Source organism: Oryzias latipes, chromosome 8, assembly GCF_053564925.1.
Source record: "Oryzias latipes strain Hd-rR chromosome 8, Olatipes_Hd-rR_3.1".
Lineage (NCBI taxonomy): Eukaryota > Metazoa > Chordata > Actinopteri > Beloniformes > Adrianichthyidae > Oryzias > Oryzias latipes.
The window spans coordinates 22,645,113-22,672,418 of record NC_136244.1 but is presented as its reverse complement, the minus strand read 5'-3'; the positions used below and the strand labels follow the sequence as shown (position 1 = coordinate 22,672,418).

The 27,306-nt window shown below is 41.9% G+C and overlaps 3 protein-coding genes across 5 annotated transcripts; all 3 read right to left on the bottom strand.

Moving 5' to 3' along the window:
• Window positions 1–611: 611 nt before the first annotated feature.
• Window positions 612–3,847, bottom strand: phospho1 (phosphoethanolamine/phosphocholine phosphatase 1). Its single transcript, XM_011477917.3, has 2 exons — window positions 2,641–3,847; window positions 612–1,920 (listed from the first exon to the last, which is right to left on the bottom strand). Exon 2 carries the CDS (start codon window positions 1,881–1,883, stop codon window positions 1,116–1,118), a length of 768 nt encoding a protein of 255 aa, XP_011476219.3. The 5' UTR covers window positions 1,884–1,920; window positions 2,641–3,847; the 3' UTR covers window positions 612–1,115.
• Window positions 3,841–19,315, bottom strand: znf652 (zinc finger protein 652). Of its 3 annotated transcripts, none has more exons than XM_078951804.1 (6): window positions 19,249–19,315; window positions 13,300–14,746; window positions 11,964–12,111; window positions 11,534–11,649; window positions 9,397–9,541; window positions 3,841–7,101 (listed from the first exon to the last, which is right to left on the bottom strand). In XM_078951804.1, the coding sequence occupies exons 2-6, from the start codon at window positions 14,308–14,310 to the stop codon at window positions 6,491–6,493; spliced, it is 2,031 nt and encodes a 676-aa protein (XP_078807930.1). In that variant the 5' UTR covers window positions 14,311–14,746; window positions 19,249–19,315; the 3' UTR covers window positions 3,841–6,490. The 3 variants fall into 3 exon arrangements, with proteins under 3 accessions (XP_078807930.1, XP_004071605.1, XP_011476220.1); XM_004071557.5 differs by lacking the exon at window positions 19,249–19,315 and adding an exon at window positions 18,820–19,167; XM_011477918.4 differs by lacking the exon at window positions 19,249–19,315 and adding an exon at window positions 18,700–18,835.
• Window positions 19,316–21,480: 2,165 nt separating this feature from the next.
• On the bottom strand, window positions 21,481–26,672 carry phb (prohibitin). Its single transcript, XM_004071272.5, has 7 exons — window positions 26,520–26,672; window positions 25,914–26,007; window positions 24,134–24,295; window positions 22,757–22,899; window positions 22,553–22,669; window positions 22,376–22,471; window positions 21,481–22,273 (listed from the first exon to the last, which is right to left on the bottom strand). Exons 1-7 carry the CDS (start codon window positions 26,592–26,594, stop codon window positions 22,061–22,063), a joined length of 900 nt encoding a protein of 299 aa, XP_004071320.2. The 5' UTR covers window positions 26,595–26,672; the 3' UTR covers window positions 21,481–22,060.
• Window positions 26,673–27,306: the final 634 nt, after the last annotated feature.

Here is a 27,306-nt window from a genome sequence, read left to right as displayed (position 1 = left end):
GCACTCCTGCACACTGTTCTCTGGCATGTTCCAAATGGCTGAACCCACCTGGTCCAGAAAAATCAAGGAGTACGATAAAAGGAAATCTGGAAAACATGCAGACTGCCTGGGCCTTGAAGCCAGGAGTTTCCCACCGCTACACTGGATTGTGCTCTTGTGTGGTAGAATTATTCAAGGTTTCTGAGCTGCTTTAACAATTTCTTGGTGAGTTATCCTCAGGAAAACCTAGATGGAAATAAGCATCAGTGTGTTTAATGTTCATAAAGAGATTTGGACATGTGCCCAAGAACGAATTATTAGCTGTAAAGCAGAAGATAAATGTTGTTCAACATGGTTTTATGGACCTTATCATTTTTAAATTAAATAAATGCAACTTCCTTATTAAGGGGTCTAAAAAAACTAATTAAAAATTAACAGTTTGTGGAAACTTTGTAGTTGTAATAAACACAGGTAATATCCTATGAACTAAATTACTTCCAAACAAGCAAAATGGGAAAAATAAATAATTAACTACAAAAGTCTCTTCTTGTTATCAAACTTAATTTTGCTTTTAATAGCTCCATTAGTTGTGTCAGGGTAATGTGAGTGTAATCATTCAGACACAGACAGGGTTTTCTTTATGGCTTTATTCCTGCTGGTGCATTTTTCAGTATAGGCAAAGCCTACACAGTGAAGACAAAACAATGAATGTGACAAAAGAACATCACTAGATGAGACACTAAACGCACATTATTACAGACTCCATGGTTTTTAATGCCCATTGTCAGTGGAATCCTTAATCAGTCATATTTAATGCAAATAATTACAAAAAAATCCAACAAACTGCCACAACTTTTCATTGGTGATGCTTAATCATTATTGAAATGTTTATTGCTTAGAAAAACCCTGTCAACCCGTCTACTTGGCTCACACCAGTTATTTTATTCAGATTGTTATGAGTGTTTTTGCTCAATCCGATTCCTTCATTTCCATTGCGCATGAACATACCATGAGAAATTTGAATTTACACTTTAAAACAATACATCTGTAATAGGGTTATTGCTTTCAACAATAATGTTTTTTTTTTATTATATTTTCTTTAAGTTTCATTTTCTGCTTTTTTGCCTCCGGATCTCCTACTCCGCAGCCAGTTTCCTCAGGCGCTGCACCACCTCCTCTGCGCTGACCCACGGGACCGTGACCGCCTTGAACTCCCCGGGCATGGCTTCGTGGGTCTCTGTGATCAGCCGGTGCATAGGAAAGTCCCTTCGTGGGAAGGCCACGTCTCGTGGTCCGAGGGAGAGGGCCGGGCAGAAGTCGTTGGCTCCGTCCCCCACGTAGAAGACCCTCTGGAACGGGCGCCCGCGCTCCTGCGTCCTGCGTGCCACGTAGTCCCTGACGACCACCTGCTTGCACATGTTGTCGGGACACCGCTGGCAGTCGTGGGAGTGGAAGGGGCGCATCACCAGCCTGCCATCCTTGTTGAAGGTGGCTGGGTTGGTGAAGATCCTATGGAAGAGCTGGCGCGCGCCGGCGCGTCGCAGCCAGGACTCGATGAAGAAGGTGTTGGCGTCAGACACGAGCACCACCTCAAAGTCCTGCGGGGGCCGGTTACGAAGGAACTGAAAGAGCGTGGGCATGCCGGGGGTGGCGGGGATCTTCTCCATCACGCTCCGGATGTCGCACTCGGTGACCCCCTGCTCCGCCAGGTAAGCCAGTACGCGCTGCATGTACTCATTGTAGCGGCCGGGCTGGTAGGTGTCCTTCAGCCAGCCGGGCAGGTATTGCCCCGGGGCGGCTTGGACCACCATATCATCGCTGGTTTCATCTACGATGGTCTCATCGAAGTCGAAGAAGATGAGGAAGCGTTTGTCGGGACAGATGCGAGCTGAGTGAGAGGCCATTACGTCTGCGCGCGTGGACCAAAGGGCTCCTCTGCGCCTGGAAGGTGAGGTGGGACAAAACAACGGTTGAAAACTCAAACCCACGCCTGACTAATGCGAACCTGTTGCCAAACATCCAAACACTTCCCACAGCATCCCACGCAAGGCGGAACACAGAAGGAAGACTTGGAAAACTCCTTATAAGAGGATGGATGCGTTAGAAAGGAGAATCTACCCTTAGGTTTCATCAGGTTTTCTATAGATACCAAAATTATGGACGCATCCAGAAAACCACCTGCTGTGAACGGATAAGGAACCTTTTCAGAATGAGACGAGCCCACCAATGAGGGGCGAAACATTAGGATTTTTGGAGAGGTGGATCACTTGGTTTATGAAAAAGAATGCCACACGGCGCCCCAAATTAAGCTTGAATTTGAGAAAAACCGAAAAATTATGAAATGCAGTGGCCTGAAACGCTGATTATGTCCATCATTACACGATTACAGACCCAGTTTAGCGGATTTAAGACTAAATATGCGCCCAAAATGGTATGGAAATACTATGCAGCCACCTGGGAGCATCTTTTCAATGCGTAATTACGCAATATTAAACATTTAATGAAGCAAAAACATGTTTAGAAAACAACTAGTTAACAAGTTAATCTGTCTGCGATAAAATAATTTCTAAATAAAAAAACAGCCTCTTAGTCCAGATTAGCAGCAGAATATCAACGTCTAAAATCTGCATCGGGCTTTAAAAAACAACATGAATGGATCACCAGCTCTGGTTCTGCTCCTGGTTGTCGATCAAGTCCGGTCCAGTCTCAGAGAGGAGGCAGAATTCCGCGGACCGGCCGGCGTTTGACGCACTTTTATGTGCGCCTCCAAACCGCGGTGAGCGTGCCCGCGCTTTCAGACCAACCCACTTAATAGCAGCCTTTGCGCGTTCACGGCGCCTTTCAGGAGAATGACACTGTGGGAGGAAAGTGAAGCAGCCCAGAGAGAGAGAGAGAGAGAGAGAGACCTTATGAAAAGCAAATATTCTGCTTCCTGATTATACCTCTTACTGCGCAGGTCAAAAAAAGAAGTTTCTGTTTTTGGTTCACTTGATGTTTACTTAAAGCAAAATTACAATCCTGAATGTAAGAAACTGTTTTAAACCAACGCATAGGAAAATATTCAGTTGTTCTGCGGCTAAAGTATTAAGATTATTCATTAAAAAAAATACTTTCATCACATTGTTTGTATAGCTTTAATCTGAGGGATTCTTTTAATTGTTTTAACTACAGTGAAGCATCCATAGAAAGATGAAGCTTCACTGATTAATGAAGTGCATGCAGCTTCTGACTGAAAACACGATGTGAGGCCCTCCTCTCTTTATCTGCCCGCTGACAGACAAAGCCTCCTCCCTCCTCTACGCCGCACGGCTTAATGACTAACAGCTGGGGAAGCAGACTATTTTCAAACTCAAATGGGAATGGAGATGTTCAGACGGTGTGTTATTATCTCCCCCGGCTCATGAAGTGAGCCTTGCTACCTGACCACCCACTCGCCAGGGCTGACTCACATTTTGCTGTTACCCATCAGAATGCTCTGCTCTCTTACAGGATTATTACAGCCCATTAATGGAGATGAAGGGCAAAGCATGAAAGAGGTAAAGTCCTAATGTGGCCCAAGAGGAGTCCCACATGACGACAGGAGACTATACACTTTCACCTCAGGCAGCTTAAACTATTTGAAAGAAGTCAGATTGCCTTCACAAAACACTAAAAGAGAATATTACTCTTCTCATCACCAAAGTCAAAAGAAAGCTGGGCCAGATTGATGTAGCAACAACCTAAAAAACTAAAAGAAATTGTGCACAAATATGTTGCAACAATCAGAAACTCGAATCTGAAATTTCCCCTCAATCAGCCCCACGCTGCGCTCAGCCCCCTCTTTGTTTTTTAAATAAATAAAAACACTCCGAGATGCAATCATCATGGCTACTTTTCTTTTACTTCTCAAAGTTAGCAGTCAGTTAAATGTACATTATCAAAAAAAGGCCCAACTTTTTCACTTCTCTCATCAGTTTTCAAAGAAGATACAAACAAAAGACAAACCAAGACATTATAATGCTGCACATTTTTTGTACCAGATACAATAATAAAATACACAATGCTACATTAAGTGGTTAAAAATACAAAGGGGAAAGTATAATGATTTTTAAAACCTCTTTAAAGAATATACAATGTTATTTTTTTACTTAACTACTTAAGGATTTTAGTAGAAAGTGCATTCTATATCACAAAGAAAGGAGGAGGAGAATCATTCGGCGAACAGAGACCAGACGGGACACGATGGAACAGAAAAAAATACCCCAACAAACGGAAAAAAAGGTGAAAAAATAGTTCTTTAAGACATTGCAAGGAGGGGCTAGTGTCAAGAAGCCAAAGCAGGAGGAGGAGCATCATTTTAATTTGGATTGAAGAAAATGATTATTTATGAAATATAACGCTTGACAATATAAAAAGAAAAGAAAATGTCCTTCATTTGCTATGGTCTCTTTCCCACTACCCACCTCCACCTGTGATTCTCCTTCCTTCCTTGCCTAAAAACATCCACTCAAAGGTAAGCGCCTCCACCCTTCCCCATGCAGCCACAACTGCACTCTTTTCCACAACGCATGGTTAAGCCCTCCCCCCCTTCCCTGCGCCCCTTCCCACGCAGCAGTAAAGTGCAGAGAATACACACAACTGAAAAGGCTTTAAAATTTTAAAATAGAGATCCATATACTGCAAAATGCTGAATCACAGCAGAAAACGAGAGGACTGGAACCAGCGAGTATTGCAGCAGCATTAAGACCCACAGAATTGGCAGGATGATCACAGCTCTCCAATCGAAAAAGGAAGGACTAAACTCGTGAGGCCAATTTACTGCTATGTCCGTCTCAGGTAGTCCCCAAATACACACGATGATGGGGCACTCTGTAAAAGCAGCTTTTGGTAGAAAGAGCACTAGAGACAACCAAACTCATCAAAGCGAACACACACTTCCTTAAAACACACCTCCAATCTGGGTGAATCATTCACGCCACTGCTTTGATCACATGTGAGCCGATCACTGGAAAAGTCACCCTCTTCCTTTCCCGATGATCCTATCAGGTGCTAACAACAGACTGACGCGACAGAGCCACTCAATACTTTCAAACTGAGTGAATAATCAGAGAACACGTTCCCCTTTAGGCAACATTCAAGAGCTTTAGCCACGCGCTTCTCTGTGGGATCAAAGGATGTCAGTACAGAGGGTCAAAAACACCCCAAACCGTGGAATATAGGCTGAAAGGAAAATGCATAACTTCCCAGTAAGAGCTTTTAAGGTCCCAGCTGGGCTTACTGTGAGTGTGTGTGGGATGACCTTTAACATGGAAACCCGTATTATTTGAACAGCAGCGAAGGAAGGTGGGGTAAATCCCGACGGGGCCACGTGTCCGGCCTCTCACAGTGGCAGTAGCTCATCCATAACTGTACAACTAACAGTACTGAAAGCTGAGGTGGCACTGATCCCCGCAGGGGCATCAGTGGCGCTGCAGTCTTTGTTTTGCTTGTGTGCTTAAAGTTGCGTTTGCTTGGGGGGGCGCATCCCGTTTGACTGAAGTCAACCCCAAGGCGTTTTCGAACCAAACGGCAGCGAGGAAAGCCGAAATAGATCCTGCACGACCAGAGTTCCATACTTTTTAAAGTCAAAGGTGAAAGCAAAATGAGGAAATATATTATCTACTGGAATGGAAAGCACCACATGAACCTCAAACCTGGTCTTGGTTTAAAAAAAAAACCCCAGAACATTTGACATTATTTTCTTGTACACCCCTCCAACCTATGGCACTGCATCTCGCCCTACTGCTGTTGCTCCTGTGAATGAAAGCCTCGGTCTTGGCCTTCAGACAGAAGAGGGCTCAGGTAGAACCTGTTTCAAACATTCATGACACATTTCTGTAGGCCCAGAGGTTTTGGTTGAACTGAAAGATGCTTGGAATATTGCTATGGGAAGGACCTGAACAGAAATGTCAAGTTCTGACTGAATGTGTTACTTTGAATACATTTGAATAAAAAAAAAAATAGAGCTAAACAAATCTTTGAGGAACAGAATACGTATGTTGTCTTCCATCAGCAGCGTTTGATAATAGGTCGTTCAAACCCGTCCACACCGAAATGCCAGTGAGAAGAAAACGGTGAAGGTTCTTCGGTTATAAAACGGAGGTTTTACTTGAACATCTGCACCGGAAGGGGGGCATTAGTTTGAACCTTTTTGAACATTCACAGATTTGTTTAGCTTTAGATAAATCTATTTGACAGAAGAAAGGCATGTCCACAAAAAGAGAAGCCTGCATTTTTGGGTCAGCACTCTTATCAAAACAGAATAGATACGTCATTACTTTAGGAATTAGTTCTTTCTAGTTAGGCTGCACAATGAGCGCCAGCTTAAACATCACTACAGTGTTAGAGTACTGGGCTCTGTCCGTGTGCCGCCTCTGCTGCACACAGATCCTCCTCTAGGTGTCCAGGTGTTCAGGATCCTGCAGGAAACAAACAGACAGACTATGCGACGATGAGATACAAGGCGAAGTGTTGGTGCTGCCTGATGAGCAGTTTAGTGGTGCTGTGGAGCTCCGGGCCCCTTGTCATGTGGGTTCATGTGATGCAGGTAGCTGCTGTCTTCGTGCCCACAGTGATTCAGGGGCTCGCTCTTAAAAAGAGCCGGGGGTGGGGGCAGGTGGGAGACCGGGGGGACAGCCAGGTGATGGTGGGCAGGCTGCGGTGTGCTTGCGAGGTGCTGCTGGGTTGTTGTGAGATGGGAATGATGTAGGGAGGGGGCCGAGTGAAGCGGCACATGGGAAAAGGTGTGTCCAACAGGGCCCGGGGGAGAAATGGATCCCCCTGACGGGCTGAGACCCAAAGATGCCGAGGTGGTGGCCGGGGTGACAGCAGAGGGCCCGGGGCCGGAGGTGGAGGAGGAAGAGGAGAAGGCATTTGTAAAGATGCGGACAGGCACGGGAGGTCCACTAGTCTGGAGAACCACGGGGCTGGTCACCCGGAAACACTTCTCTTTGTGCGCTTTGAGCATGTTGGAGAAGCGGAAGCGCTGGCCGCACACGTCGCACGGGTACGGCTTCTCGCCCGTGTGAGTGCGGCGGTGGCGTTTCATGTTGGGGCGGCTGGTGAAGCTCTTCCCACAGATCTCACAGATAAACGGCTTTTCCCCTGCACAGAAAAAAATGGTTCAAAGTTATTTCCCGCACCAAAGGGTGGAACAGATTGTAAGGGGCACCGAATGATAAGGCGCATTAAGCAAGTCAAAAGAATCAGCAATAGGTCGTCAGACTTCATTACAGGCCTGCACAATAAAATGAAAATGTATTGTCATCGCATTATCATCCTGTGTGATATATTGCAAAAAATGGCGTAAATGGTGCGATAAATGGTTCCCTTAAATATTAAAAACACAAGCTAAAAAGATCTAATGGTAGCATGAGGAACTAATCAAATAGAGCCTTTTACACATTTGACCAATCAAACAGAGCCCTTTAACTCTTTGACCAACAGAATGAAGCCTTCTATGATAGAGGCTTGCCTCCCATGTAGACGGGGGTCATTTGGAGTATAATTTAGGTTATGTTGACTCATTTAACACCCATGAAAACAAACAACTTCCAAACTTATGCAGAGATGGATTTGTATACCGTGCATAGAAAATGGTAAGTGTTTAGATGATCACCGTTAGCTCTGTGGGGAAAGTGTGTGTGTGTGTGTGTGTGTGTGTTAGCCGATTGTTGCCGATTGTTGTGTGTGTAGCCGACTGGGGGTGATGCTGGCATTGCAGACTCTTCCTCTCTCACTTTATGTTGTCTCAACGTGAGAACCCGCTAGTTTTTGCTTCCAGTGGACGTAAATGAGCGTTTCAGCTTCTGCGTTCAAAACTGTGCAGCTTCAAAAGTTTCCAAGTCCATTTTTGGCCTCAACGTACAAAGTGTTCTCTGGTTTGTAGTGGCGAAAATGTGTGTCCTTTTCCAAAGAAGGGTTGGCAAAATGAAAATTGATCACGGAGAAATTAATAATGGTGGCTTGTGCCTGGTCGGAATGTGTGTCAGAATAGAGCTGTGGAAGAAAAAGCCTGGAGCAAGACTCAAACGGTTTGCACCACTTTGACATTTGGCACTAAGGCTCTTCCAAATGGGAGTACATGCACTAGGATCAGGTACAGTAGCTACAGTCCAGTGTTAACACTGAAAGCTCATTCAAAAACCCACATTCAGCATGTCCTTGAACTCGCTACACATGAATTAATCCATGCGAGGCGCTCAAAGTTATAAGGTGCACTATTGCTTTTTGTAAAAAATTAAGGCTTTTAGGTGTGCTTTATACTGTGGAAAATATGGTCGTTTTTAAAAAGGAAAATAAAAACATTACAGGCACAGATGGAAAGTAATATGACGCCAAAGCTTTTTCTGTAAAATGTGCCATCTACAAACTTTAAATAATCAGCTTTTCAGAAATATTCCTTTTACAGTTCTGTTGTAAAAATGCAAATACCCTGCCATCTTGAATTAAAGGTCTTTACTGTCAACCCACTCAGCCTGCAGGAAGCCATTACAATTCACACTTTGAGCAGAGAAGATGTGAAAGTGAACAACAGCGGCTCGGTTGGAATGCCGCTCTCATTAACCTCCCTCTACGGAGCCACCGATTGTGCCCGCTGCCACCCACACAGCCATCTATTAACAGTCTGCTGAAGGGCTCTTATTCTGGCATGTTATGTGTGAAGCTCCTCCACACCAAGTGAATTTCAAAAGGTGACAGCTAATGCACCGGAGTCTGGAACTGTTGCATTCACTCTTTGGGAATCCAGCATCAGTAACCCAGACTTCAGCTGCATGCCGTTTATGCCGTCTATTACAGAGCACGGCTGGGTGTGTCTCCTCCTGGATGAGGCTAAATTTGTCGGTAAATGTAAGAAGACTAGAGGGTAGCGTAATTACACATCACAAATATAACCGAGTGAGTGTGGTGTGTCCACCCACGACATCACTGCTCAGTTTGTTCTTGGAAATAGTAGTGCAGTGTGGACAGAAAGCCAGAAGGATGAAGAAAAAAAAAAAAACTACATGTGACTGGGTAGTCATTAAAAGCAGAAATATATGCAAAGCTCTTTTTTGATGGTAAACATCTCTCTCATTGCAAAAAAAAAAATCTTTTTATAGGACACGCCTGGATGGCTGTGAGTTCATACATTTATAAATTATCCATCTTGTTGTCAACAAAAGGAAAATTCCCCAGTTTATTTTATTTATCTTGATAAAAGGGTCACGAATGACAACCATAACTGAATCTTAGAACATCAAAAATATCACTTCAAAAGGGCCTCAAACGCCTCGCTCCCATCAGTTCTGGAGGAAAGCATCAGCGTTGTACTTTGGGTCCATCCGTGTCACTGCTTTATTTACCAAAGATTACATATCGATTCACTGGTTCAAGCTGGAGGCCAAACTTTGCTCTCACCTGTGTGCGTTTTCATGTGCTCATCGAAATACTGTTTCATGTTGAAGTCCTTTCCGCACCACTGGCACATGAACTGCTTGTGTCCGATGTGGATGCTCATGTGGGAGCGCAGCTGGTACTTGTACTGGAACCGTTCGTCGCAGTTCTGCCGCAGAGATTGGCGGGAAATGCAAATATAGCAATTTGTTACAAACACAGATGAAGAAACGAGCACGTTTAAGATACATCTCAAGACGAAAAAGAACTTCACTTCATAAACTAGTGAGGTGGTTTTAAAATCTCCCATCGTTTTCCTGACGTTTGCAATCGACTGATTTTAGAGATAAAACTGAATAAATAACAGATTATCAAGGGCTGTATAATAGTTTCCTAATAATTCCACTGGCCTACTTAAACACAGTACAAACACTGTATGTTTGACCTGCAAATCTTTCTCAGTCTGCTTCTTTTTTTTTTCCTGAGGCCCTACCTGATTAAACAAAAAAAAAAGCTTGTGGTTCATCAAGGTAAGGCCACAAAGATTAACAGGCTATATGTTAAAAGACCCCTTAAAAAGCACACACTGACATTATAGAGTGTGGGATAACTTCAAACATTTAATTAGAGGAACTCCACCCATTCAAATGTTCTCTTTGCTACATCAAAAATGCCTGTGGAAGGAGCAAAACACCCCCTTCATCAACACTCCTGCCTCCTCCAGTCAGAGACGGTTAAGATAAATGGGATGATAAAACGCAAACGCATTTATAATTGGAAGTGTTGACAACAGAACACTTTTCTTCATCTACTGCAGTGAGATTTAATCCTGTAAGGAGGTAAGAGCTAAGCTGCACCCGCAACAATGACTGGAAAAGTACCACACACACAAATCTGATCGCCTGGTGAAGGTTCTGGACATAAGAGTGCAGAAATGCACCAAAAAAAACTCAAATGTTTGATTTTATATGAACTACGTTAATTAAATAGTTTAAAAGAGGAGCACCAATAGGTTAAGTATTCAAAGTTTTATTTGTATTCTTTTGCATTTTATTTAGATTTTAAAGACCCACTCTGATGCCAACTAGTGTTTTAAACATTTTCTTGTGGAATTTTACTGATGGTGGAGGACACGCTAAGAAAATTTAGCTCAAAATTGCATTTCTGAGTATTTCTTCGTTGTGAATCAAGAGCAGACGATTATAACAAACGTTTACATGGGACACACTTTCGGTCAGAATAAATCATTTGCACATGCGCACTTCTCTCTAAAATAACAGAAGAGGAAATGTGTCCCGCTGTAAACAAGCCAAGCTGCCACATACATGTGTGTGGCAGCTCGGTAATATGCGAGATGATCTTCTAAGCGTGCTTTTGTTATTGCTATGGTTATTATGAAGCGCTCATCATTTTATCGGAGCAGCCGGTCGGTCCTGTCGGTTGGTCCTTCTCTGGATCGAAACACCGTCTATGCATGACGTAAAACCAGAGTAGTAGTGACCCACGATGGGAATGAACGGTTTACATGCACAACGATCGGATCAACAATCGGCATAACCCACCTGTCTTGATCGCAAAGAAATTTTGATCCGAACGAGTCTGATCAGGTGAAAGTATTCCGACTGGCGTGTTTACACGACGCATTTTTCTTCCCATCAGGGGTTCATCCCGGTTACTTTTGTCCATCTAAACGCAGCTATTGTTTTTGTGACGTAGAAAACATGCTGGGTGGGCCATAAGCTCTGAGGCATCCACTTGTAGATCCACGTTTGTCTTTGTTTTCCTCATCTGAGCTGAAATCCGACTCAAAACTGTGCAACTGGATGGCTCCGATATTGCTCACTATTTTTGTTTCAACGCTAATGTCAGGTTAGAGGTATGAGGGGCTGTAAGCTAGCAGGAGGGAGTGTGAACTGATAGCTCTTGGGTTTTGGGTGATGGGGAGTGAGGGTTAATGGAGTTTGCCTAAAAACAACAATTGACGGATAGATCAAAAGATGATCAGAGTGGGTTTTTAAAAAGGAGTCATCATGTTTGTGGCCTAATGTTAAATCACAGTCCATTTCTTTCATGTGGAAAACATCTGGAGTGTGGAGAACAGCACACATCTGAAGCCCACCCACCCACAACAGCTAGAAAAACCATGGTAGGAGCGCCTCACCTCACAGCGGAAGGGTTTCTCCCCCGAGTGCTGCAGAGAATGAACTTTTAAAGACATGCTGCGTTTAAATGACTTCCCGCATGTCTCGCAGGTGAATGGCATGTCTTTTGTGTGAGCTGCAGATGGAGGAAGAGACTGATCAAAGAGAAGCAGATACCTGGCAAAAAACAATGGTGTTTTTTTTTTAAATGAAAACACACTTGAACAAGGCCAGGGGTGATGTAAGAGCTAATGTAGAGATCATCATGCTCCAGAGACAAATCCAAGAAAGCAACCTCTGAATACATGTTAATAAAAGCGTGTGACATCTAAACCAAGTGCTTGTGAATATGGAGCTGTTAGGACTTAAAAACTCTGGTGGCTCATTCCGCAGGGATTAAGGTCACGAAGGAGGATGGGAACACCATAAAAATACACAGACCCAACTTACCAACCATGTGCTTACGGACATGAGCCATTGTGTAAAACTTCTTCTCACAGATTTCACATGAGAACTTCTTCTCTGCATAACCATGCACAATTTTAATGTGCTCATGCAGCGACCACAGCTTCTTGAAGGACTTGTTGCAGGAAACACACTGGAATACAAGCAACAAAAGACAATCAAGCAATGAGAACCATGAAAACTGCTATTAAACTCTGGCGCCCTCTTCTGGGAGTAAATTGAATCACAGAGAATTGGGATTTTTCTACGGAACTGATTGAAAATAGGTGCAAATAAAAATACAAAAGATGTCAGAATGGATTCATAAAAATGTTGAGCATGTTGCAGAACATTTAGGATGCTTTAAAAAAAAAATCACTGCTGAAACGCTCTTTCATATCAAAACAGCAAGAACACAAATCTGTGTCAACATAGAAAAAGCAGTGAAGTGTCAAAAAGTTACTTTTGCTCTCATGGATGTCAGAGAAAGAATTTTACCATGCCTTTTTGCCGGCTCGCCAATTCTTTTCTTTTTCTCTCATTTTGAGAATAAAGCTTCCTTTTCTATTAAACCAATGCAGATATCCTCATTCATTTGGACTGAAAGTTATCTCACCGTTTTTTAGCCACCTCTGCTTTTGTTAATTGCCCTTCAAGAAAACTCTCACAGTAAAGTGTTGAACCTTCGTCATTCTTAGCTAAAATAGTTTTAGCATTTCAGCATTTCCTTTTGCAAAAGAGCCAAATACAATGAGATGAAATAATCTAACTTTCTTAGAAAAGTATTCAAATCAAACTTTCATACAGCTTTTTTTGTAGGACAGTCATAATACCACTTTAGAGCAATATGTAGAGGGTAGTTTCAGATTCAGCATGTGATGAATTTTTCTTTTATTTGACATTATATCTCTAAAAACCTAAACATATTGTTGAAATAAAAAATGAAAGTCAAAAAGTGACTAATGTCAGAAGCAAGTCATTAATAAATTATGCAACTGAATAGAATAATCTATCAAAACCTTCCATCCATCTTTAGAGCCCTTTTGGAGTCACCCTCCTTACTGTTGGGTGAAGAGGCGGTTCACTCTGAACAGGCAGCCAGTCTGTTGCAGGGACGCACAATCACATGCACACCTCACGACAATTTAGAGACACCTATGACCTGAACCTATGAGGCATGTTTTTGGAGTGTGGGAGGAAGCCAGAGTGCCTGGAGAAATCCACGGATGCACGGATAAAAACTCCATTTATCAAAACAATTAAAAAACTTAAATGTATTCAACTGCCTCATGTTGACACAACACTTCTTTAGGGTGAAACAAGTGACTGAGCTTTGCATTACCTGGATGTTCTTCTCACAGTCCGTTTGCTGATGAAGTGCCAGCTCACTCTCCAAGACAAACTTCTTGCCGCACTTGTCGCAGATCTGCATGCGCCTGTGGGTGACGTTCATGTGCTTCTCCAGGTACCAGCGTGTGTTGAAGACTCTTGGACACTTTTCACATGCCAACATCTCCTTTTCCTCCATTTCAGACTTCCCTCCTCCCACTGTGGTACCAGCAGGAGAAGATGCTGCCCTGGCTGACCTTCGCTTGCTCTTTGGAGACTCGATGTGCTTTCGTCGCCCCCTGGTGGTCATTCCAGCACTGGCAGCACTCAGAGCTGTTCGGAGGCTTTTCCTCCGTGGCTGGTTGGTGGCGGATAAGCTGCCGGCACCTCTGCGGGTTCTTTTCGACCGTATAATTGGACTCCCGAGCTCTTCCTCGTCGTCGTCTTCTTCTTCTTCTTGTTCAACAGGACTGTCCTCATCCTCCTCGTCATCCTCTTCTTCTTCCCCCTCATCGTCTTCATCAGTTCCAGGTCTCTCCGAGTCGTCTGCTGAGGTTCCAGTTTTGTTGTCTCCTTTGGAAACATGGAGCGTCTGGTTGTTCAGGTTAACCTCCACGATGATCTGCTCACGCTTATAGCCCTCCTCATCTACATCGTCTTCATCATCATTGTCAGTGTCATCAGTGGACGTTTCATTGCCTGTATGCGACCCCTGTGCTCCCGCCTCCTGTCCCACCCCTCCCTCTCTGAAGTACTGCTGATGCTGTGGGGGGACATGTTGAGAGGACAGCTGACCCAGACTGTGATCTCCGATGGAGCCCCTGGCTGCCATTTTTGCGTCCACCAACACAGAGTAGGGCTTGCCACCAACCTCCCTCTTATACACCTTTTCCGTCAGCTCCAGGTCTTGGTTGGAAGCATGGAAATAAGTCTGGGACACTGGAGCCCTATGTCCCTCCTCCTGTGACATCCCGCCAAGGCTGGGAACAGAAACTTCCTCCTTTAGGCTCTGGCAGGACTTCATGGAGACCCAATGAAGTGGATGGGAGCACAGAACAATGCCAACAAAAAAAAGAAAAAAAAAGTTCTATGGTGCCAAGCTGGACTTGCTTTGTCTGCAAGGAGGAGAAGGGGATGCAAAGCCAATCCCCCACCCCCTTACTGTAGAGACAGGAAGAAGGGGACGAGGTAGTGAGTGACAGTCAACCGGATTCAAAAAGAGCATCCATGATGTCCAAGGCAGGAAAAACCGCTGGACAGACATAAAAAATGTCCCAAAGCTTGCTCCATTTGCTTAGAAATCTCCTTTTATAAATCCGGTTTTCGTCCTTTGAGGACTTTAGCTGAGTACAACCTTAAGTCCTTCAAACTGTAAAGTGAGCGAAGGCGAGCTGATGGCCAGATAGGATGCTGCTGAAAGGACCCCGGTCTTGCTTGAACAGCCATTTACTGTGCATTACCTGAAAAATATGATTAAAAAAAAAAACAAACAAGAAGGATTAAGGATGATATTTTAAAAGGCTTCTTCCGCTTCTTTTGATTCTGTGACCTGAAACTGTAGCCGTACTGTCGGGTTTCAAGCTGTGACGGCTGCAGCCACCCACAAACGTTTCTGTTCTGCCTGTGGGAGTTGTAACGGCTTTCATAAATGAAACGTGAGTAAAATCAATTTCAGCAACTCAGCTTTCTAAATATCTCTAAACCACAAAAGAACCACTTCACTACCAGATACAATGCAGAGATGCTTTAATTTCTGGAGTGAAAAACCACAATTTCAGTTAATAAAAGTGACTGGCGTGTTTACAGCATAGAAATAGCCAAAGGTAAACCTCAAAGCTGGATGGTAGCAAGAGAACTTTGCTCAAACGAAATACGATCCCAGCGCTGCATCTAAAATCAGAAATGAAATCGTCCACATTTCCTTTGTTTATAAAAAAAAAAAAAAACTTACCTCAACTGAAAATATCTTTTCAGTCTCTCAAATGCATCGTTAAGGACTATTACAAATACTTTTAAAAAGGCATCGCTGACATAACCAGAGAAGCACTGATCAAGCAGATGTTAGTCATTTGCTTAAGACAACACAAATGCATACATTTCCCCATTGACTGTTAGAGAGCGTAGTGTAAACCACAACGCTGGAGCTTGTATTGCAAATACAACCACAGGAAACCGGAGGTCTACCTGACAGTGGAGCTTATGTGCTACTTATTCTCCATCATTACAATTCTAAATGAGAAAGAATTTCAAAATGATGCTGAAAAAATAGAATTTCTGTAGAATATTAACGGTATCATTTGTAGAATGATGGTTTTGTGTGCATCCATCCTTCAAAACGGTGTCAGCTTGACCCCCCACAGTCCGCTCAACGATCGGTGTGTGCAGGAGGCAGGAGGGCGGTTGCTTTGCTTGAAAACCTCTTTGAGCAGAAAACAAAAGGCGCATTTCCTTTCTTGGAAACAGCAAACATCCTCCCTTAAACATCTTCACTAACTTCTTATGCTTCCATGTTAACAAACAACCCTCGGCTGAATGCAAAAAGAAATACTGCAACAACAGGCTTTTGTGTGTTTGAACATTCCCTTCACAGATAACATCTACTTTGCAAGTTTATCTTCAAGGTTGTAGCAAAAGTTTGCAAACATGTTAAAGAAAATGTGAAAAACACAGGAATTTATGACAACGGCAAAGATATGACAGTAAATATTTATGTGTTAAACATAAATTAAACATAAATTTTTAAGTGAATATAGATCCAAAAACATTTCTGTTCTGTTTTTTTTAATTGCAGAAAAAAAAATCAATCAAGATATGAGAATAACATCTGAAACTTGAAAAATTTTGCGTTACTTTTAAACTTCCTGAGGTGTGGCGCAGTGGGTTGGTAAACAGAAGGTCACGGGGTCAAATCCTATGTAAAGTCAAAGTGAAGTTGCATCAGGAAGATTTATGTTGTAGTGGTAACGACAAGAAGAAAATAATTCCCTATATTCATTTCTTCTATTTTGATCTTTTTACTGATCTGTTCTTCCACTCAGATTTTTAAATACGGTGCATTAAGGGGGGGGGGGGGGGGGGCACCTGCGTCCTTTGCACACCGACTTGGATCCTCTCTAAGAACTGAAAAACACTGAAGAGAGCTTTAGAATCACAGGGGGAGGGAGAGCTTGCTACTGACAGGGCAACTTAACTCACGTGGTTGTCCTAGACACAAAGCCTAGCAGATTATCATGTGTATAGATGACAGAGCAATGTAAACGGCACGAGAAAATAAGAGCCTGGACCTGCGTTAACAAGCAATCTGTTTACAGTCCTTTTCAAGCACAGACACGTCAGAATAATATTTAGAGGGATTTAAAAATCTATTTAAACGGCTCCTCACAACCAACACGCTGTTGCAAACCGTAATGATTAGGTAAAGAGAAAAAAAAGAAGCATAGTAAGACTAGCTATACTTGAATAACCGTTATCAACACCACTGATGAGTCATTTTTGGGTTTCACTCAATGTGAAAAAGCGGCACTCCTTTGATGTGGGAATGCTGTAAAGCGGCGAGCTCTCAATATCAATGACTTGTTAAATTTCGAGGTCAGAGCTCCCGAAAGCAGTGGCTGCAAGAAACCCTTCATTTTAAAAACTGCTATAAAGCTTAAAGTCACATCCTGGCACACAAAGAAAATGACAGTCTGTGACGGGCCATTTCACTAATCCAATGAACACTGAAAGTAAAAATAAAACCTGTTGTGAAAACACTTTTTCCAGCAGAACTTTCAGAAAGGTGCTGAGAAAACAAAACTTATCTAATTTATAAACAGGTCACAAAACCAGATATGTATTATAAAAGTGTTATTGGGAGCACTTAACTACAGAATCAACACTTTTGGGCCAAAGCTGTCAACTTTTTGGCTATTGTGACAATACAGTTGAGACCTTTGTCGTCTTAATCATCTTCTGAGCTATTTTCAAAGTGTTCCCAGTGCTCTTTTAATTACGATTATGTTGTTTTTATCCAAAATCAATAAACCTGTGTCGTTTTCTAGGAGACAGTTTCAGCAGAGCGGCAGTACTTCATTAGAAACCTGTCTCTAAGTTAGCGCGGAGTAAGCCCACCTTAATTCTTCCTACAGAGGACCAACGTGGATCTAGTCATATACAAGTGCATCATCAGAATAGAGTTTGTGGCCCGCCCAACACATTTTCGACGCAACAAATACAATCTTTTGCAAACAGCTTTTTTCGTCTGCTCCCGATTTAAAAAAATACCAACGCCACCGTTTTTCTTTGTATATGCCCTCTATAATCAGAAAAAATGTCACAACAACATGTTAAAAACAAACTCCTCATCAGAGTGGCTCTTTAACCTTGCGCCCCGAACCCATCAAATCTGTGCAACCTCTTTCGTCTGGACACTAAAGAGCTTGACCCTTGTAAACCGATGGAGGACCATGTGAAGGTGCAAATTCCTTACACTGTCCAAACTCATAAGACTTCGACCAGTTCACTGTGCAGAGCACCACAGGGGCACTGCAGGCCTCTCTGTTGGTATTTGGCCCCTAAGCTCATAATTGGGTCATGGAGCAGTTTCTTGGGTCACGCAGATCGTTTAGAGTATTACGAAAAGGCTGAGGAGTCAACTCCTCCCCCCATTATTTTTGTCTCGTTCCTGGACAGGACCATCATGCTAATAAGCATGTCAAAACCCACACAGGTCAATTTCACCTCCGATTAAAAAGACGCAAAAACAAGGATGCATGTCCGAATAAGAGCAGAAAATACAAACGTATGCAGTTCTGCCAATATTTTCTGAATAAAATCAAAACAGCTGCAGTTTTAGAAGGGAACGCAAAGGGTTAACACTAAAAAGGCAACACTGTACAGCGAATAACACAAGCAGGCCTGGTCAAGCTACTTAGCTTGCTAGCGACTGTCTTTAGATACCAACCTGAGTACACATGACAAGCTAACTCGGCTACATTAGCTCGTGATGCAGTCTGCAGGTTACTTTAGGTGCACAATAGTCACACACACTTGCACAAGCGAAGCCCTCAAACGACCAGTTTTGCTGACACACAATATTTTCAACCCGATGAGAAGACTTTCACTTTTTTAACCAGCAACCGTCCGATTTGTTGCTAGCTAGCCAAATAGCTAACGTCAAGTAAATAGCAATTATGTCACGCTTATTTTCGATTGTGCACAAGGAATTTAATGCATGACAGTCATGGAGCCCGCACGAAGCTAAATAGACAGACCCGTGTCATGCTTTGTTTTGTTTGTACCCCTCTTGCTGCGCGCCGCTGTCCCAACAAAACCCCCTGCCCTGCGCTGGAACTGACAAACCCACTCAACTCGACACACACACATACACAGACAGTGCCAAAGTCAGCGCTCGGTGAGCTCGCGCCGCTCCTACCGCTGCTTCGGACGCCGGAGATCCGCGCGGACGTCTCCCCACAGCTGCCATGGGTGTCATTCACGTGGAACACGACGGAACACGGCGCTGTTTTGTGTTGTGGGTTCTTTGCTGGCTTACCTCCGTCGAGAGCGACCTTCTTCTTCTGGCGTTCGCGCAATCAATCAGAGTTGGCAGTTGCACAGATTATTCAGGGTTGCACTTTTTTCCGCTCCCTCCAGATTTGCGATTTACACAAGCCGGTGCTGTCATCTGTATTTGTTAACAAAATCCGGGGGGTCAGAAATCTTACATGCTAAAGTGCGTTACAATCCTCGGAGAACAACCGGCTCCGCTACGTGGCCCTTCCAAGAAGTGGCGCGCGCCACCGCCGTCCCGACTGCCGTCAAATGAGCAGTCGTTGAAAATGCACAGTGGATCCCGCCGCCCCTCCACCGCCACCCGCGGCAAAAGCTTGAATGTGAGCCTGATCCAAGCAAGTGAATGTAACTATATAACTCTGTAGAACAACATTTAACTGTAGGTTTAGGTTACAGAGACATAAATTACCAAAGTGTCTGCCACAGCAAGCCACAAGCTCTGTACTCCGCTTCGTTACCATGTATCCACTTAAGGACGACTTGGTCCATGAACGTCTTAATTTTCTTTATCTGAGTTGGCATCTGACTTAAAACTGTACGGCGGAATAGTTCCAATATTACTCACTACTTTTGTTGCACTGCTAATGTTAGGTTGGAGGTGAGAGGTGTGATAAACACAGGCTGTAAGCTAGCAGGTGAGAGTGTAAACAAATGAATGATGGGAAAGGGGGCGGGCTTACCACGCACCAACCGAGCCTCCCACAACTCAATAGGTGAATTTAATGAACTCCCGCTGCTCTGCAGAAACTATGTCCTAGAACAACATGGTGACATGAAATGTATTGGCATTTAAAGAGTCACTTAAAAACAACAAAGAGCGCTTCTCACAGATAATAATAATAATAATATTGTGCTCTTGTGGCATTTTCTCATCATGGACATTATTTATATAAGAGATGTGCTGCACTGCAGGAGGCAAATGTTGGACACAATGACAGGTTTATGAGTCCCCAGACCCCCCCAGGCAAATAAAACAAGACGTTGCAAATTTGTTGTACCTGTGAATTTTAGAAGCAAAATTTCCTTTATTGTCGTTGTATGCACAACAAAATTATGATGCTCCCACAGGTGTTAAACAAAAAGGATTAGATATAAAACTACATTTTAAGTTTTAAAAAAAAAGTTTGAACTATGTAAAATCTAGTGGGATTTTATAAGGACCACCTGTCTAATAATCATGCTGTCTAGAAAAAACTAAACTAATCAGCATCTTGATATGAGGTGGGATGGATTATCTCAGCAAAGGAGAAGTGTGAACAATGTTTGAGAGACATTATTTTGTGTAAAAAATATGTTTAGCTCATGCTGGTTTGCGGCGCCTTCCATCCGTGAAACCCGAGTTCGACTCCGGGCTGCTCCCTGTTCCCTTCTCTACCTCTGCTGGTTCCAAGCCCAGTTTGAGAAGGTTGCGTCAGGAAGGGCATCCGGCGTAAAACATTGCCAAATTTACCATGCGACTTGTTCGCTGTGGCGACCCCTGATGGGAGAAGCCGAAAGTGGAAGATTTTGTGTAAAAAATGGTTCAGCTCTTGGAATTCATTTCATGCAAATTGGGAGCAAAAACAACTGTTCTTATTTACACCCATTTAAATCCCACCAACATTCTTAAAACGGCAACACTAGAGCTTTTGCAATTTTATGTTGAATGAACGTCATTTAAATACATGTGGTTAAGTAGTTATGGCGCTTAAAAAATTCATTTTCGTGGTAAACCAAAAAAATAGTTTTCTACAGCAAACAACTGGTTTAGTATTGAATATTTTTACATTTCAGTGAATTTTCCACTAAGTTTATGTAATTTACGTTCTTTAAATAAAACGTTGAAATTAACTGACACTGTTAAGTTTGAGGATTAAAAAAATTGAAACGTGGCAAATTTCAAATTTGTTCCTTAAACTGAGTTGGGGCAAATATAGAAAAAAGGGGACCTTAAGGCAGTTTGCGTTTTCTCATTGGCTGAAGGGGCACTCCCTTGAGTAAGCCCCGCCTCTTCCCTGTGACCATGCTTTTTAGTGGGCAGGGTTGGGTCTAATTCTTACCTTGATTGTTTAACCCTTGTGCTATCCTAGGCACTTTAACATTGGGAGTGGGGTCATCTAGACCCACTAGACAGTATGCTGAACCTTTTTTCTTCAATGATTTGTGATCTTCACTGGTGTCCATGGATTACATTAAATCTTTCCACCTTTATCCACCTTTGTCATGGTAGGGAGAACACATCAAGGTAAGGGTGGGGTCATCTAAGATAGCACAAGGGTTAATCAGTAATACAGAATGGATCCAAATGTGTGACAACCATCCAGTGCATCTCAGATGAGCACCTCAAAAAGTCTGCAGAAAAAGTCACTAAGGTAACAGAAACAAACTCTTATTGACTGATTCAGACTAAGACAATGGTGTACTATTTTATTCCAACATATTTTAGATGGAGATCACGGAATATTATGAGCTTTGGAGATTTTTTTTTTGTTTGCATGTCACTTCTTTAGGAAACAAAGGAGTACAGCAAAGGGTGAGGCTAATTTAAATGCTGAAGCTATCTTTTGGGTCATATCATGTGTTGGGGAGATATATTCCTTTGGTTGACCTTATTTACCCAGTCTTGTCATGTTGAGTAATCCAAACCAACAAAGTAAGCCACTGAGAGGTAGAAATAACTTTATTTAATCATTTTCTCAAGTGTTGGGTTTACATTTTTTCCTTAACCTCAAAGATGCAGCAACAGCTGAAAAGAATTAAGTGTCAGACAGGCACATTTTAATTCAATAAGGGGTGGCAATGACATTGGTGAAGAGATATATTTGCTTGATTTCAGCTTTGAAAATTTGATCAGATTTGACAGAATGATTGAGTTCACCAATTTCTTTTAACAAATGACTGTTGCTTTGAAATATGCAGTGTTTTGATCCTGAAACTTGTCCACAAAAACTTTCTGTATCTCTGATAACTATTTACTTTGTATAGGCAATTAAAGAGAGTCATTTAACCCCTTCACTTCCATGTACAAGGGTAAACTTCATGAACAAATCCGTCTCACACCTCTCACTCTACCTCCCACGATGCAGCCTTACGGCCTTTCCCAGTCCAGTGGTGGTTAGAGATAGAGTGAGAGGAATGTACGCAAAAAGGAGAGGACCCCAAACTGAACCTTCCGACCGCCCTCTACATGGCCGGGAAAACAGCTGAAGACGGCTAAAGCGGGAAAATGGAGCGGCGTGCTATCACGGCTGCAGCTGGAACAACGTGCCCTGTCCGGAGGGCAGGTATGTGACGTTACGGGAGCGCGCCAGCTGGAAGGCGATGTCCTCGGCTGCCTCAAGCTTACGCAGCTCCACTAAACCATCACCTGCATCCATCAGAGAGTTGGCAATGAGTAAGGCAGCTTGGGAATCTCCCTCTGCTGAGATGATGGTCGCCTGCTTCTGTTGCTCTGCCTATGAACACAAAAAAACACTTTAAGGGTTTGCCTTTATTTTAAAAGGAAAATAAAAGGATAAATATGTTGGTGCCAAAGGAGGTCACCAACGCTACAGTACCTTTTCCACAACAAAGCGAGCCCTCTCTGCCTCCTGTTGGGCCACTTGTTTCATCTCAACGGCTTCTGTGAATTCTTTACCGAAGGTCAAATGTGTCTAAATGAAAACAATAAAGGTCTTTATGCAAGCTAAGGCACAGAATGCATCACTGATGTAACATATAAAAAGGAATCCTACCAGTGAAACATCATCCAAGATGAGGCCAAAGGTGGTTGCTCTTTCTGTGAGGTCTTCACTGACCTGTCGAGACACCAGCTCTCTCTGAGTGATGAGCTCACCTGCATCAAACCTGGCCTGTGGGGGAAACCAAAGACAAAAGCTTCAGTTTGTTCAACAGATCCCTGCATGAAACGGTAAAAACTTAATGGGTCATATACTCACCACCACAGCCTTTAAGACCTCAGTGGTGATGGACGGCAGCACTCTTTCATCGTAGTCCTCTCCAATGCTGGTGAAGATGCGAGGCAGCTGACTCGTCACCGGCCGGAACAGGATACGCAGAGTGATGTTGACATTTTGCAGATCTGCAGAGTGAATCAAATTACAAAGGAAACCTTTAACCCAATGAAGTGAGAAGAATAAGTGTACCGTATTTTCCGGACTATAAGTCGCCCTTTTTTCATAGTTTGGCAAGGGGTGCGACTGATACTCCGCAGCGACTTATATTAGAAATAAATTGAAATAAATACATTGTTAACCCCCTGTTATGTTCATTTGTGAGGAACAGAGATGATGTTCCTGGGTCAATTTGATGTATGAGGTATGTTAAGTGTTAAGTGACTCAGAGAATCAGCAAACTTTTTTTTACAGTAAGATCTTGAAGGCTAACAACATAATATTCTATTTTCCAATGATTTCATAGATTCAGAAATGCAATAAAAATGACAACTGTTTCTACAAATACAGGATGAAAACAGTATTATTTGGCCAATGATGCTTCATGAAAGGAAAAAAAAAATAAAAAAGGGAAAGAATTACTGTGAAATTATGAGATAAACAGTCTGCTATGATTGTGTCATATGAGGTTGTGCAAGTTATTAGTTCTTGGTCTCAGATTTTGTCAAAGAAATTTCCCGTCAAAATGCGACTTATAGTCCAGTGCGACTTATCTGTGTTTTTTTCTACTTTATAATGCATTTTTGGGCTGGTGCGACTTATACTCAGGAGCGACTTATAGTCCGGAAAATACGGTAGTGACTTTTTGTGTTGGAAGATAAACACAGAAGACACGGATGGTGTTGAGAGATCAGGTTCATTTTATTTTCTACAAAAGCATCTGTCAGGATTTTGCTGGATGCACAAAATCATTCAGAGACTAGAGCTGCATCTGAATTACAACTGCTATCAGCGATACTTATGTCTTTCAGCGAACCAGTTTGATGACTTGCTGTCCAGAGGAGGGAAAAATAGGAATAAAATCAGAGGATCTTTTTTGAATATTTTTGTCTTGATACAAATAAGAATACGATGTTTCCTAAAGAAGTGATTGCAACAATTAGATTTCTTCCATGTTGGTTTTGGACACCAGCCGCTGCTCACATATTCAACATGTAACTATTAAAGCTGACTTCCTGATTATGTGATGCAAAGCTTTGCCAAAGTTCAGATATTTGAACTCTAGAAAAATTGTGCCGTGAGAGCACTGCGCTTCAAGCAGCACATGACTTCACATTATGTCTTTACGTTGACTTAACATTAAAACTGGGTCAATTGCATTCAGTGTGAACACAACATGACAAATTAAACAAGAACTTGTACCTTTGCTGCCTGTGATGACGGGCACATTGCGTGGACGTGAGCGGCAATCAAAGATGACCGGCTTCTGAACCCAGGGAATGAGAAAGTGAGTTCCTTCTCCAACCACAATGTCCTGCACTCCTCTGAACCGGTCAAATATTACAGCCCGGTGCCCTGCATCAACTACAAACAAACCAACAGTCAGTCATTTCAAACATGATTACATTTTAGCAGGAAGGGCTCCTTTTAGTTTTAGACAAAGAACTGCTATTAGAGGCCAATATATGGTCAGAATTATGCACTGGTAGATTATCAGTGCATATTATAAGTTTAATACACAATGTTGACAAAATTTAATTAACAGAATAATTATGACTAAACAAAGAACACATTTTTATAATGCAAAAACAAAATAGATGGATTTATTTCAAATAAGGACAATTCAATAATTGAAGGTGGTCATCCTGGCTAAAGAAAGTAAAACTTTTGTGATATTTAGATGGTCCTCAGTAACTCTGTGGTTCAAAGTCATCCTTTTGACCCAGTGGAGACCTCAGTGTTTTGTAAATAAAGCTGAATTTGTGACAATCAAAGATGTAAAATTGACTATGACATTAATTAGGACAAATATGTTATATCGGTTGCTGGAGTGAGCTTTTTCCACGTAAGGCTACTTTAAAGAATAAGCCCTTTAAAGCTTTCTTAGACTTTGCAGGCGTTTACTAGCACTTGTTTATACTGTTGTGATGCTCTATAATGGGTGTTAGTCATGACACTTTTTTACCTGCAGTGGGACTAAACATTTGTTTGCTTGATGTGTCATTGAATCCCTTAAACAAAGCCACATCTCCACTTTTCTAGCCCGACTTCCAGTTAGTCTTTGGATTGACCTAAAGATTGTATTTGTTTCTAAAGCTATTAAAGGGTTAGGTGGTTTAAGGTGCCAGCATCCAGCGATTACTTACTTTTAGTTCCTCTTAAATTTCAGCTTAAGATTAGCAGAGATTTAGCTTTCTTAGCAACAGTGTCAGAGATGCAGATTCAACCTTGGCTGCATTTAAGTCTGCATTAGAAAACTACTTTTTTACTAAAATAAGAATAAAAACATTAGATAAAACCAATTTAAGAATTTGTATAGTGTGAAAAAAAATTTGTTTCCTCTCCAGTGTAAAGAAACAAGCACTATCATATGTTTTTTTTTTTTAGTATTTTAAAGGTTTAATGATTTTTCTATAGTTTTCTGTTTATTGTAAATCTATAATTAAATATAACTAAAACAAAGATTAAGAAATTATTAATAAATGTAAAGGAATTAGTCATGGACCTTTCAAACAGAAACAATGGGCCTATGTGGACCTACTGCTTACAAAGCTTCTCATTAAGTTTTGTATTTTTCAAGTATTTTTTTAAAGATCATTAATGCAATACATTTATGTCCCCTTCACAGGTCAACAGTGCAGCATGGTGTTAATGCAACATCCTCCACCGGTGTCAGTCAAGTAAACAATAAACATTTTCCTTAATTATGTCATTTTAAATATGAGTTATTGTGGAGAGACTGCATAAAACCCATTGTGTTATTCTGGAGTTATTTTTTTACATGGGGCTACAAAGTTAACAATAACTTGTTTCTAGTGTCAATACCATATTGGCGGGATTTAATGGGTTTAAACAAGTAACCAGGGATTTCAAACTCCTAAAAACAAAAGACAACAAGCAAATTGAGAGCTATTTTACCAATATAGAGTGAACCAGAACCCTCTTTCTTTAAATGACTCGTTTTTTTCTTTTTTAGACTCACCATTATAAAGTGCAGAATTCACAACGCCTCCTCCAATGGCGAGAGCCAGACCCAACTTTCCAATGGACTCAAATAATTTAGCCATGGCAGAAACCTGGAAGCGATGAAAACGAGGTCATCACACACGTTAACAAGAAAACAACTTCAGTACAGACTAACACAAGTCATCCAAGCCTTAACTGTCAGTAGAAAGTGGGTGTTTTAATAGTTTCTATCCAGTAACGGTTGCGTATGTGGCCTTGAATGATGTCAAAGCGGCAGAGATGGTGGCTAGGGTTAGCTCAGAAGCTAACATGAGTTTCGCAGTGATCGGTTCAGCGTATGGTTGCAACAGATAAAATTGAGTTTGGCACGTTAATGTTTACATAAAAGTGCGGCAAAAAGGCTTTTATCAAACAATCTAGTGGTGCCTCAGTACGCAAGCTAGCTTACGTTGGGCATGCATGATGGATTTGAGCAGGGCTGTTCCGTCTACCAAACATGTTTATTTATAAAAGCTATGCTTGAAACAACTCCGTAGCACTGCCTAAAAATGTGCAAAGTAATGTTTAGGGAAAAATCTCAAAAGTTGTCCGAGGCTTAATCGTGCTGTATCACATAACTCACCTTAGCTTTCTTGGATGCCTGTGACCTCCACCGGACACGACGTAGAGCACAAGGGATGCCTGTTCTACGGCGCATGCGCAAGAATGTTGCAACAAAGCCGCTGATTGGACAAAAACATGTCAATCTTCTTCTACGAATCTTCAATGCTGGTAGACTGTTAGTGGAAACATACTGACAGCGTCACCTACTGGTATATTTAAACTTAACAGTACAACAATACTAGAGGGAACAATGGATGGATGGATGGATGGCAATAAATGTACTTCCTCAAATCCTTAAACATTTCAAGTTAGGAATGGAAGTATAATTAAGTTATACAGCATTAATAAGGGAAAATTAGTTAAAATAAATCTAAATATAGTTAACGTTCATTATCATTTATTGTCACATGATACTTGTGTCAAATAACATTTTAGCCAATTAAAAAAATTTAAACATTTAAGAAAATGCATGTACAGTTGTTCAGAAAAGCATCATATGAGCACACCCCATTAAGAACTGATACAGACTCAAGACTTTCTACATTTTGACACAAGTGTATTTCTTGTTTAAATTTTTCTCCAAAGCTTTAACTTTCAATATTTAAAATGTTTCAAAACCTTTTTAAAATCGTGAAACATTGTTTTAAAAGTTTGGTTGCCATACTGACTATTACAATATTGTTTGAGTAAAAGGAAGTTTTTTTATGTTTTATTACCAACACAAAAGTTTTAAGAAAGTGTAATAAGACAAAGTCCAGCAAAACAATATCATATTTATTTAAAAAATATATTGTTTATAGCCAGCC